This window comes from Metopolophium dirhodum, chromosome 6 (assembly GCF_019925205.1).
Source record: "Metopolophium dirhodum isolate CAU chromosome 6, ASM1992520v1, whole genome shotgun sequence".
Taxonomy (NCBI): domain Eukaryota; kingdom Metazoa; phylum Arthropoda; class Insecta; order Hemiptera; family Aphididae; genus Metopolophium; species Metopolophium dirhodum.
Window position 1 is genome coordinate 17,095,913 of NC_083565.1, and position 14,745 is coordinate 17,110,657.

General features: G+C 29.8%; 1 protein-coding gene across 2 annotated transcripts in view; it reads right to left on the reverse strand.

Moving 5' to 3' along the window:
* Positions 1–8,311: 8,311 nt before the first annotated feature.
* The window catches only part of LOC132947042 (dual oxidase maturation factor 1), a 71,123-nt gene continuing 64,689 nt past the window's right edge, over positions 8,312–14,745 (reverse strand). For both annotated transcript variants that reach the window (XM_061017223.1, XM_061017222.1), the window contains exons 4-9: positions 12,776–12,910; positions 12,371–12,596; positions 12,047–12,261; positions 10,365–10,563; positions 9,972–10,235; positions 8,312–8,856 (exon numbers count right to left, since the gene is read on the reverse strand). In XM_061017223.1, the coding sequence (XP_060873206.1) occupies positions 8,799–8,856; positions 9,972–10,235; positions 10,365–10,563; positions 12,047–12,261; positions 12,371–12,596; positions 12,776–12,910 (1,097 nt within the window). In that variant the 3' untranslated portion in view covers positions 8,312–8,798. The remainder of the gene's footprint in view (positions 8,857–9,971; positions 10,236–10,364; positions 10,564–12,046; positions 12,262–12,370; positions 12,597–12,775; positions 12,911–14,745) is intronic.

A 14,745-nucleotide genomic window follows, 5' to 3' on the forward strand; every position in this document is an offset into this window, starting at 1 on the left:
TTATAAATAATAAAAATTCTTATAATTTCAGTATAATCACAGAATATTATCTATTTGCCCTGAGGAATTAAATTATTATTTTTAATTTTAACCAACGGTATAATATTTTAATAATTTTTGTATTTTAACATTTTTTCCCCTATACGTGGCCAATAATCAATAACTAATGAGTGTAATAAAAACCGGAGAACTACATACTACATAGCTCTGCATATCATTCTGTTCATTGTGGTAGGTTTTGAGTGTTCCTCTTCATTAATTAGGTCACTTTATACATTTTAATGGATGTATAATGATGTTTATTTGAATTATAGGTAATTTATTGCTTTTATACGAAAAACGATTATGAGCGGAATGCGGTGTTTACTAAAAATATTTTATCATTTAATTCTCTATTGTGTTGGTTAACTAATTTTTGTCAAAAATATCGTAGGTAACTTATAAGAAAAACATTTATTAAATGTAGCATTAGCTTTGGTTATAAAAATAAAAATTTTCTAAATTTTAATTACAAAATATAATTTCAATATAATTTAATATTTAACGAGTTTTGAGGGAATTTGAATTTCAAATGCTTATAAAAAAACTGTGACTTTATATTTTTCATATTTTATAATTGCTATGTACCTAACCTAGTTGTTTACAATTTTAAAGATTTTTGACTTAAAAAGTGTTATCAACATTAATCAAAAAAAAACTAGAAAATATCAAATGTCTATAAATAATTTAAAAATTATAGCATATTTATACAAATGTAATATAAGTATTCATCAGTTCAGCTTTTATTTTTTAAGTATATTTACGGTTATTCATTTTTAAATTATAATGAAAAAAGAAAATGGATTAATCAAAATTCATGGTGAATTATTATTCCCGTTTATCCGCTACTTTTTGTTAGCTTATCTCAATTGTTTTAAAAAGTACAAGGAATTATCTATGATTGATCTCCCCATGTACCAATTACTAAATTAGATCCAAATTTCTACCAGAAACAACCCTCAAAATTGAATATTTAACTATTTGAGCATTTTTTTCTACTCCAAAAAATGATGATAGACACGAAAAAAACACTATACGATAATTATTACAACACGGATACATTCCTCGCTTCGCTCAGAATCTAAAAAGTCAGAATATTATGTCTGTGGTGCTTAGCCCCGATATACCCCTCCCCCACATATTTATGTAGAGATGAACCTATGTTATACTATGACCCAAATATGATAAAAATGCATCATATCTGGTCAAACAGAGATCTGCGGTTGCAGCAGGTTTCTGATCCGAGCCCGCACGTGGATCATAGATTAATCATAAATATAAAATTACCATACACCGAACAATGTACACAACGTTGTTATTGCGAGTTGTTATTGGCGCACGTGCGTGAACGACGCGCTTGTGACCATGGTCACGTACGCCACCCGACGGAGGCGACGATATAAGCATAGAACAATAACATAAGCGCACCCCACGCAGGCCTTTCGCGCCGACCGTGCGCGGCAAGACGTGCGTGTGAAAGTGGTCGTGGTCCCGTCCGTGTTCTGTGGCACGTATGTATGCACAATGCAACGTTGCAATGGCACTGCTGCAGTAAATTGTGCCGCAGTAACAAGTGCAACTGTCATAGTCGGATAAGTAGGTAGTCGTGAAGATATTTTCACGGCCCGGGTCGGAGACTCGGAATTCGGAGGGTGTGTGTGGTTCAGAGTATCAGACGCGCAAGTGGTCATTATGGTCATTATATTACGTTACCATGACTGCGCCCAGTCGTCGCCGTATCAGGAATTTCCCGTATTGGCGGCGAACAGATTGACATTTTAAATCGCTAATATTTCATTGACATTTTAAAGACATTCTAAAGATTGAATAGAAGTTGTTCTCATAGAAGTTTAACAGTACCTACCTATCTAAAAGACATAGGTATGATTATGTGCATGGTTTGATTTTTTAAGGCTTAAGCGATTCAAGTCAGTCTCCTAATATATCCGTCATCCCTTATTACCGACAGTGGTCTAGGATCAAATAAAAAAATAAAAAAAAAATATGAGTAAGTGGATGTTGCTCTGCTATACAGTAGGTTACAAGATGGGTAAATTTATAATATCATTGTATACAAAAAATGATTCTGAGCGGTGAAGGTTTGTCACTTGTCAGTGCATGGATATTTTATATTATATTCATATTGTTATTACTTATAATATTAATTCAACTTACCGGCTACCGTATAATAATAACTAAAATCATTATTCTTGGTTAAATATGTAACTTCGTCCTAATTTTATCATAAACTAACTATAAAAAAAAACTGCGGTTTTTATGTTTTTTGTCACAGAATTAATTACTTACCTTGGTTTAAATTTGTAATCCTTAGCTATAAAAGTATAAATTTTTTATGTAGGTATCTACAGTTATTCGTTTTTGAATTATAACAAAATAAAAATTACTACATATGGTGAATAATCGAGTGAATATGCAATGTTGTAAAAATATAAACTTCAAACGCTCATAAAAAATTTAATTTGATTTTCTTGTTGACTTTTTTTTTGATAAAGGTAGACAAACTTAGGAGGAATTTTGTTTTACATTTTAAAATCTTAGATTTAAAACTAGAAATTTGTATACATTTTTTATGCATTTTTATGAGCGATTTCTCATGTAGCGATTTTTTTATTTTGTTGTAATTCAAAAACAAATAACTGTAGATACATGAAATTTACACCATATGTTGACTTTATCAATGCCCATACAGGGGCCTCATTCAAAACATTGGTCCATGCAGAGCCTCAAAATGTCCTAATCCGGATTGCCTAAACTGCACGCGTTAGAGTTAAATAAGTTTTAATGAATTAGTAGTTAATACCGGCAAATGCCGTTAGTGGCGTTAGGTTAGATTAAACCTCACGAAACCTAACTTACTGACACCTGTTCGCGGTTCGTGGCCCATGACTCTCGTCTTTCAAGTTTCGGTACTACCGAGGAACAACGCCGTGGAAACACAAGCTGCGCGACGAACCACACGCTTTTCTAAGTATACGTTATAACCATTATCACTGCACATCAGCTATAACACTTAAATACTCATTAGAGAATTAAATAAAATTAAATAATTTTGAAAATTGTATCACGCATGGAATATGGTTTTATTAACATTTGGTGAAAATGTAAAGTACCCATCTAAGGTTATTAGTTTTTGAGTTAAACTAAAGAAAAATAAAATCAATTTTGACCTCTTTAATACACCAATTAGATTCACTTTCCTATCAGAAAAGATGTTGCTAAGTAAAAAGTTAGAGCCTTTTTATTTTTGACTAGGTTACCCCGAAAGTTAACTTTTTATAGAAAAACCTAACACACATCATTGTAAAATCAATACATTCGTTGCTACGTTCAGAATCTAAAATAAAAAGTTTAAAAATATTAAAAATTTCTAAAGGTGTACAAACGCCAAACAATACGTTAAAAACAGTGTTATTGGTATTTTTACTTCAGCAAAGATATAAAGTTATAAATAAAGTAATATTTGTCAGTTATATAGTCTATGGACGAAATGTTGTTATGAATTATGATAAAATATTACTAGGTAATTAATGAAATATCCACAACTAGGAACAACTATATACTACTATATACAACTTGAAATAGCATCTAAAAGATTTACAAGAAACCGCACGTGCGCGTCATCAAATTGGATATAAACGTGAAAATTATAGATGAATATATTATTATGAATAATTACAAAAATATACTAATAGTATTAATAATTAATAAATCCCTACATTTGATATTTATAAATAATGGACAGCAACAAAATATTTCGGAAAACGTAAGCTATCGTTAACACAAGTTACTAGTTAGCCAATATTGTTGATTTGTTCGTAAATATAAGGTTTAAAATAAGATTTGTTATTAAAATGAAATAAATGTTATAGGTACCTTTACAGTCTATACAACGCAGAAAAAAGTACATCCGTAATTTGTCTTCATGTACTTTTAATGATTATCTAATATTTTTAATTATGTTTGATGGACAATGGTGCCTGCATAATATACTGCCATTGGTTATAATTTATAAAAACCTACTATTATTATAGTATATTTTGTACATTTATAATCAATGGTGTTAGGTACCTACACCTATTTAAATTTTTTCGTTTTTCGTTTAAGCATTCATTTCGTCAAATTATTGTTTTAATTTGTTTATATAAATATTTGTTATAACTTATAAATAACGTTTTGAAGACAATATTTTTGTTTAAAATGTTGTCACAGTTACCTAATATGCTTGGGTTATCACCTATTAGCTTAATAGACAAATTAAATTTCGTCCATTTTCAATATTATGTAATGATTTATGGGTTTGTTGCATTGATGCGTATACTAAAACTACAATACGTAATATGTTTTATGTTTGCCTCGTCAATCAATCACTCATCACCACGAGATTTGTATTAATATTATTTTAATTACTTATTATAATATGCGTGCGTGTGTAAGTGTGTTATGTGATGATACATATCATTAGCATGGTAATAATTTGTTTTTTTGTACAGATATATAATATTCTGTTTACGTTGCACTGTTAATTAATTCCACTATATTTCATCTCATTTAGATACTAATTTACCATATAACACGGGTTATATATTATAGATTTGTACAATCATACAATAAATTATTATAATATTATATATTATATTTAATAATCATTACAATATCTACATGATTCACTATACACTATAACAATACTACGTTAATGACTATATACTTGATTTTAGTTGTAGCTTAAAAATGAACCAATAACCAAGAAAACATTAATTTTCAACTCAGTAAGTACGAGAATAATATATTATATAGATAAAATATACAATATATTATGTAATAAATAAAATATAATATAATAAAAAAAAACAATAAGAGGATTTTCAAACGAATATTTTGTTGTCACATCTTTATTCTTTACCCTATTTTGTCCATTATAGGTGCCGATCAAATAAGATCACCATCACATGTATATATCGATAAAATTTTTGAACTTCAAATTATTAAGTATATAATTTTAGTATAGTAACTATTAATTAGGTGACCCGAGCACTCCGTTGCACGTTAAAAATGGCAACTGTATATGATTCAAACTTTGTTCGATTCGATATTTAATATTCAGTGTAAATAGTGTAATGGTGTTCGAAACTTTAACATTTTCATTGACTACCTAGAATCTCAAAATACTTGTGCAAGCGCTACATTAAAATACGAATTTTGGATAATGCTTTATTAGTGCACACTTATACTTGGTGGTACAACAGTATCGTTCAAATTGCAAGTCTCAAGCTATCTCAAGGTAGGTGTATAATTTTATTATAATTAAAATTATTTACCCGCGAGGTACGTATACGTAAGTGTATAATTTCTAACTCTTAAGTTTCAAAGTTATATCAAGTTTGACGTTTTTACTTAACCCAACTTACGGTGGATTGGATACAAATATACAATGTGCCATTCGGTGGTTTTTGATATAGCTGTATAATCTGCGCCCAGAAAAAAAATGATGAACTAATATAAAGTACAGCGTTATATTGGTGTATCTCGATTCTCGGTTTTAGTATAAGTGTATGTGTAGCCCAGTTCAGATTGTAAATTGTGATACGTCATGAAGTAATATGCCAGAAACCTTCGCGCGAGTCTACTCAACAACTTCCCAAAGGTCCATCCCGACCGGACATACATCCGCTTTTATGTTATATAAAAACTTATTTTTATCGAAATAAAAATATATAAAATATAGCCTATATTACTCAAGGATAGCTAGTGTAGGTTTAGTAGTTTTAGAGATTACCACCTACGAACAAACAATAACAGTTTTATTACTTTATAAATTATACACACAACACTGATTATAATAACTATAAAAAAAAAACCTAACCTAACCTTTTTTTTATACGCACACAATTAGACCAACTTCTCCTGATATTGCCTATACAAAACTCCTTAAAAACGGATTGTTTGCTAAGACAATAATTTAATAATCCATGTTGTTATGGCTTCTAATAATATATATTGTTTTTGGTATTTTGTGGTAAGTGGTAACTCTATTGTTTCATCGCACTCACATCGTACTAAAATTACGTATTTATAATAAATGCAATGTTTTAAGCAACAATAATTGAATCTACCGTAGGTATTACTTTAAGTAAAAAAAAAATAATATAATAACAAAATAGTTTTAAAAATATAAATGTTTTTGACAATTTGATAAATTTATATTAAAATCGACAACCGAAAATGTTTTTTTTAACCGTGCAATATTTTATACTTTTATATTTTTAAGATTTCGGTCATGTCAAAACATACCTTTGAATTTCCGTAAAAAAAACAATAGAAAGCATGACTTTTGGGACGGCTTTATACACTGCAAATAAAACGAATGAAAAAATTGATGCATTATATGCCTATTATATTACAATATTGTTTTTCGTTCGGCGCGTTTTGGTTGTAAGGACCCAACTTTTATAAACAATAACATTTTTCGAGTCGTTTGTACGAAAAATAATATTGCTAACCACAACCAAGGAAAAACTGAGTGTCTGAAACGCAAAAACTGTGTTAAAAAAACATTGATAGCACAAATTACAGGATATTATTATTGTTTACATTTAAAAATTATATTCTGACGTACGTTCTAAAAAATATTTTATTATACACGTCATAATACATCGTTATCACGATGAGTGTAACGCTGTAGGCTTATAAGTACATAACATTATGTCATTATAGTACTTAATCATCGATGCTCAATAATATTTTAATATGACCATTAAAATTATTATTATGTGTGTCTGGTGAGGCCATTAACGTAGGTTATGAGGGGTGAGTGGGGATAAAAATTATATAAAATACCTATCATCATGAGTATTTTATTAAATATAAAAAATATTAAGTGAATTAATACTAATATTATAATACAATTCGAAATGTAAGATAGTTATATTGTATAGGTAATAGCCAATAGGTATACGGTATACCTATTTATTTTTGAATTTTTGATTATTTGAATATCATGAATTCATGAGAGTGCTTTTGGAAGACAATATCTCAAAATGTTAAAAAACAATACATTGTTAGAAATTGAGCGGGGCTCCGAATGTATTGGTTTTAAACGTTGTCTTTTTCTTTTTTCATATATTTTTTAGTTTCTTATATCAAAATAATTTTAACATGAATAATTATAGACATTTGAATTTTCACAGAATATTCATTTTAAAATTTTCAAGATAAAATATAATTTTCAAAATATTTTGGATCTTTTTGAGCTACTCATAAGCATTTTACATTTTGTACTTATTTTAGTTTTTTTTCCATTGATGTATGACAACATTTTATTTGTGAGTTATAAAACATGATAATTCAATATAAGGTCCTTATAAGTTAATCAAACAATAATTTAAAAATATCAAAAATAAAGTCATAATTTTTTTATAAGCGTTTTTAGTTCAATTTTTTATGAAACTGGACATTTAAACGATAAAAATAACGTTTTAGTAAGTTAGTATTACAAAAACAAGTTATTCATACTGGCACTTGAAACTTTTCGTCAATACGTATTACTTTTTTTACGAATCCATAGTAATGCGTAATTGCGATGTTGCTTCATTTTTATTTCTGGGTAGCGTACTCCTGATAATGAATCTTAGATGCGCCACTGTGTACAACACAAGTTAAATCAAAAAACTTAATTTATTTCGAACGATATAATATTATGGTACATAATATGCTTTACTAATGCGAAATATATTTGGTATCTCACGCGCGGTAATCAACTATTTTCGTAAATGTATTAAATATTTGTTAACCCATGACTCAGAAGATTACCTAAACATTTCATTAATGTAGTCAAACGTTATTTCCTGAGATCCTTTTTTTATTCATTTAATTTATATTTACTGCTAAGTTTTCAATAGATAATAGTCTACTAAAATGTCTAAATTGTTACCACGCCAGAATTTATAACCCGTCTCCCAGTGGCGGTTACAGAAACTTAAATAAGCTATTTACGTATTTGCAAACATATCGCCTTGTTTATTTCCGGATATATTAATAAATAAAAACTATTTTCCAATATTAGGATGTGTTTTAATGTTTATCAGGTAATTTTTTTTCTGAATGGTATAGTTTTTTTCTAGAGAACTTAAGGTCCGGGGGTGCCACTGTGATACCCCTCACAGCCTGGTATCCCCCGCCTTATTTGATTTTAATTTTCTAATAAATGTGTTAATAAATATGAGCTACCTATTCACAATATATTGTTAACGAAATATAAAATAAATAAAAATACATAATATATTTGTCAAAAATAATAATTTACACAATAAAAAAGTTTTTGATTTAAAAATTAGCCTAATTAAATGATTACTATCATTAAATTTATAATACTATTAATAAATAAATATAGGTAACATTACAATAATTACATTCACATCTCCTTGATATACTTATAACCCTAATTTTTACATATTTTTGATCATCGTAGCATAAATATTAATGTACTTTATCGTAAATTAAGTTAATCAAAGTTTGACATCTAGAATTTTAAGCTTTTCGTTTCACTAGTTCCACTTAACAAAACCAACATAATTAGTATAATAGCAACTAATTACAATTTTATATGACTGTCATTTTGTAATATATATAATATGGTACATAATATGTATATTTATATATGTCTATACGATCAGACTTCAAAAAAATTTTCACAAATCGTTTTGCTTGGCACATTTATAATAATTATATTATTTTGTGAAGTTTCACCACATGGACACTTCTTTGGCTCTATCTACCACTATTGCTTGTCCGGGCGCCGGTCTAAAAAAAAAACACATTTTGATTAATTGGAAATATTTACAATAAAATAAATAACACAAGTCACAATTTATGACAAGACGTATGTCAACTGAAATCGATCGTTTATAAGACTACAGAAAATTACATTTTAAATCTCCACGTATGATTGTTGATTTTATGGAACATCCAATGCCCAAATATAAAAAAAATATTGTGTTTAAAATTTACCTATTTTTTCGGTGACCAATACAACTTATTAGTGCGTAGGTAAATAATTAAAAACGACGATAGTTACAAATATTGTTATGTTTATTTTTAAATTCGAAGGTGGCTAAATTTTTGGCTTACAATTTGTTCCTGTTCCTATAATATGTTAATATATCACAACTTTGAGAACCCGTAGATTTGTCGATACAAAATAATATGTCCTGTACGTGAAGCTCGTAATAATATACGTATAGGTAGAAGTAATAGTTATATTATGATCAATTGTAGGCTGGTTGAAAAGTTAATCTTTTCTCAACATTTTAACTTAGCTATATAGTTTAAGTTTTAATTATAATATAATATTAGGTAGTTCTTTCTAATTAGTTTGAAAAATAAAACTATAATATATTAACACATATACTTAACTGTGGTTAAAATCAAAAACGAATTATATATATTTATACCTATATATATATTGGTTAATAACCCGCTATATACCTAGTACCTACCTATATACGAAAATGGTTTAATAATTATTTATTTCTTGATTTGATAATTTATAAGACCTAATTGTCTAACTTTACAGTGTGATAACAATAAGATAAAATAATGGAATGAATTTTAAATAAAATGGCTAGTTATTAATTATTATTTCACAATCGCAAATAACTATAATAATTACTATATGTGACTCAGGCGGTCATTAAATTAATTAATTGAGTTAGATGATTTTATTTTCTCTCCTTAGACTAACTTTAAACTTTTAGAATTAAATTTATTATTTCACATTTTGACGTATTAACTTCCAATGTTTAGCTTCATGTTATTGACGTCGACTTAATTTATTTTACCCATCATGTTGAATAATTTAGGCATACATTTTCCTATACCTTTTTGGGTATTGTATTAATTATTAACATATAGATCACCTTATAGGTGGCAAAGACGTTTTTAATATGGACAGTCTGCTCTTGTCGCGGTTGTTGAAAGCGACTGCCAAGTTGGACGTTTGGCTAGTCATCGAGTCCTGCGATATAGTCCTGTTGAACTTCACCCCCTGGGCCGCGGGCCTGTTGTACGGGAACCTCCACGGCGAATTTGGCGGGGCCGGGTCCAACTCGAAACCACGGTTGTCCGCGCCTGCGCGTTTCATGTGGTTGTTGACATCGTCGTCTTTCTTGGACGACAGTCGCCTGCGAGACAAAATGGCGGCGCATTAATCATAATATTATAATGGAATCGCATTGCGTGACAAAACCATCCGACGGATTTCCTATATTATATAATTAATATTATAATAATATGGTATAGCGTTAGACAACCTTAATATCCTGCGGCCGAGGCCCTCGGGCTCTTCCAGGCTCTTATTGCCGACGCGTTTCTTCCGGTGGATGCTGTCCTCGATGATAATGTGCCGGTCGTATGGCGTGTCGAAGTCCACCTCGAGAATGGTGGAGAACTTGTGCGGATACACGCAGTCGATGGCCACGATTATCAACCCGACGGAAATGCACAGCAGACCTGCGGGGCAAGAAACCGTAACGATGTGGACGATAATAATAAACAAAATATAATGTAGGCAGGTAATAATAATATTATTATGCATAAAAGATAAGTAGCTGGTCTCATCGCACTGATATTATAACATATAAAAATTTAACGAAGTTATCAACGTTTCTCGTTACAAAATTATAGGAGGGGATCATGCATCGATATATTATATAATATAATATATATATTATAGATTCTAGGTATCGAGGAGACTCCGCCAGATATTATATATAATTCGACATTTGGACGACAGTGCTTTAAGTAAGTTAAATACTTAGATACGATAATCGTTACTATAGAGTATATAGCAAGGACTGGAGTGCATTTGTATATTTGTAACAATTAGTTTAAAAAGTATATAGTTATTAATAGATAAGTAATAAATTTGAATCTAGGCATAATAATTCTACAAACAATATAATATAATATTTTACTTCACATTTTTTTTTGTATTTTCAGAACATTATTGTCGTTGCAAATATTAAATTCATACATACACATTTTCGAGCATGTTGTCATTAATTTATTATTGTCACAACTGTAACTTTTTAAGTTACAAATAAAAAGTGCATACCTACCTACTATTAAAAACATTAGGTACACTTTTAAATTTATTTTCGTTCAATGCCTTATTTTTAGATGAGTAAATACGATAAAATTCAATTGAAATTTACAATACTCTCTCAAACATATTCATTGCCAGTTACTAAAATTGAATAATTTAATAAGAAAACAGAAAATAAACTGTTTGAGAAGCCTCGTGACTATTGAACAAATTAAGAACTATACTAATTCCAGTTCCAAAAAATCGCAACTTATTCCGATTTGTATTCTAGAAAATAATTAATTTTTCTACAACATGTACGAGGGGATGAACGAGCCACATTTATAATTTCGTCCTTTGTATCCGTCTACGTACTCGCACTAATGATTAGTTATGCGTACCTATCTATGAATAATACGGCGACAGTCAATGGACGAATGCATATGAAGTTGCCTATATAATGTTCATTGGGATCTAGAAGTCGAGCGTGATCCCTTAAATACTTCTTGAACAAGTTTAATTTAAATAATTTACTAACCAAATTTGATTTTAATATTTGCAAAGCGATTTTAATCCAGAATATTTATATAAGCGCATAATTTCATACAACTATACAATATGTAGTTAGTGGTATAAATCATAACCATAAAATTGGTGTGCAAAAATCAAATGGCAATTAATTGTGGTCATAAAATGTCTAACATAACAATAATCCCACTTAAAAAATATCCGGACGCAATTTACTATACCAGGATATTTATTCTTTAAATGTACCAATATTGATCGCAATAATTTACAATTTTCTCCCTGCATTGGATGCAATTTACGTTTGTTCCTAAGCGATATGGGTACATCTAATATCTATATAGCCATATAGGTAATAATGTAATATGCGTAGTTCTAACAAACCGGTGAACAGTGTTAGCCAGAAACACCAGCCCAGCCTGAACAGTAAAAACTTGTCGTCCTGAAAACGTATGACTAGAGGCGACGACGGAAGCATGCTGTGATAGGCGACTGTGGCTCCGACCATAAAACTTCCCATGCCTATCATTGTGTAAGCCCCGTACCGCGGAACAACAATCAGCAGAACGTTCATCAGGAACCACAACACAAACGCTGTCCTGTAAACATAAACGTACATTTTGATATATTGTTAATATTATTTACTTAGTATAACTACCTATAAGAGTCTAAGACCCGTAATCCTATACATTATTATAATATATTTACCATAAAAATATGCTTCCGTAGTACCCCGCAGCTCTGTATTGACCTCCCCAAGCAAACCCTTCTTGGCCCAGGCTAAAGTATTCGGCTACGGTAAGTATGGGGAAGGGCATGCCCCGGTACAAGGCGGCTTGGTAACTTTCGCCCATTTCGTGGGCCCCCAGCCAAGAGAAACGTTCGTTGAAGCTGATGTCTTCCAAGGGTACCGAAGAGTTGTCGGACGGCATAGCTGTAATAGATGCAAAAAAACACAATTGAATATAATAATATAATATTACAAGTACATTGTACGTTGTATATACTATTGTTGCTTATTCGTATGATACCATTATACCAATGATACCATAAGCGTGGTTGCCTGGTCGGCAACGCGAAATACATAAAAAAAAATGACCATTCACTCCTTACCGCACAGGGTTATGTTGATGTGACCGAGTCCGACGTAAGCACCCAGTTCCGCTGTGATCAGTTCTTTGGAAAGAGCTCGGTAAGCGCTCGTGATCACTGTCTCGGCCACGTGCCAACTGGAACCCAATATCGACACTGCAACGATAATTTTTTGAAAAATATTAATTACAACCAAATGAAAATGATGCACGAACGACATAAATAAATTATATAATCCAGTTTTCCCGCGAAGACCTCGAAAAAGCGAAAGCGCGTCCCAAAATTCAGTAGGTCGCAAAATCGCCGAACCGCGGTAAATGTGCTGAATCTGATGGTTCCTCAACAAACCTTGTCACGGCCCTGAGGCCATCATTTAACCTAATTAGTTGTATTCTAATATTATTTTTCATAAAAAAGACAATTGAAACCCGTCATTCTATATTTTTGATAGTTATAATTATTTTACATCTACCTATATAATAAACAACGCGCACTTAGAATTAATTATTTAAATACTATTGTCGATTTATAAAACAATTCGATTTATGTATCTTCACATATATTATATACCATATATACCGTTACATAAATCATACAAACGATTATTTTCCTATAGTGAAAATGAAAAGAATCAAAATATACATATGTACAAACTACAAGACGGACTAAGGGGTTACCAGTTAATTTATTTTTATTTTAGGCACTGTAAATTCGGGCTTGAATATAGAAGTACATTTAATGCTGATCATCGTTAGTAGACTAGTGCAGGCGTACAGTAAACAGACTAATACAATCATAACACTACAAAACAAAAATAGTATCCAAATGAAAGACGCCAAAATCAAAGTACTTATGCCAAAGGTCCATTACATTAGCACTACCGTATTAAAAATTCCAAAAAAAAAAAATATATCAAGGATTGTTATTTCATTTCTACAGATTTGTAATCGTAATATAAACATTTGTACACCTCCACAAATGCCCCCAAAAAATCAAATTTCCGCGGTGGTGCTAATGTAACGTTACACCAGCACAATAATTTTTATTTGTCTATAAGTAGGTACCTAATTAATTCATTAATCAGATAATATGGTGGTGGTCATCTTTATAATTTTTTTTTATTTTCAGTGTTAAAAATTAATGTTTGTATATGACAGTCAGTATAATTAATATTGTGATGCAAACAGCTTGAAACTTGAAAATTGTATTTATTTATTTTAATATAAAACGGGCCGTACAGAAATATAGAAATATAAGTACAGATTTTAATAGGAAATAAAATAAGTGTAAATGTTTGATGGAATTTAAGGATGACACAATTTAAAATGCCTGTGGTTTGTAAGGAATACGTGAAAAAATTATTTAAATTCGTTAATTTGTATACAAAAAATGTGCGTGTATACAATATACATTCCTATGATTATGTTAGGTGTAAAAAGTAACAACTGTAAATGATAATAGTATATTCTAGTAGGTGGGTACTCGGTAATAATTGTATTCAAGTGACCATTTGATGCGGGCAAAACTACGTAAACGAAATCGGTAAGACCTATTATTACGAATATTATGATTTATGATCGCATACGACAGATGCATTCAGAAGTGGGTGGACAATTGTGGAAATATTATATTAATTTATAATTTATATACTACGTGATTGTGAAGTAAGATAACACAATATGTTATATGTTTATTATGATTCATAGTAAGTATATATTAATAATATACTATACAGGATGTAACTTGAAGACCTGAAAAATGAAATAACTTTTGTTCTAATAAATATTTTTTTTTTTTATAATATACAGACGTTTGCGTACAACATTTTTATTTTTAATATAATGAAAATAATAATTTTATATCTGACATAAATTGTTTTTGAAAAATTCAAAAAAGCCAATTTGTAAATCTGGTTTTTTAGAAAATTTTTAACTGTACAAAGTATAAACGTTTACAAATAGTTTATTTTTTATAATTTTTTGAAATCTTTT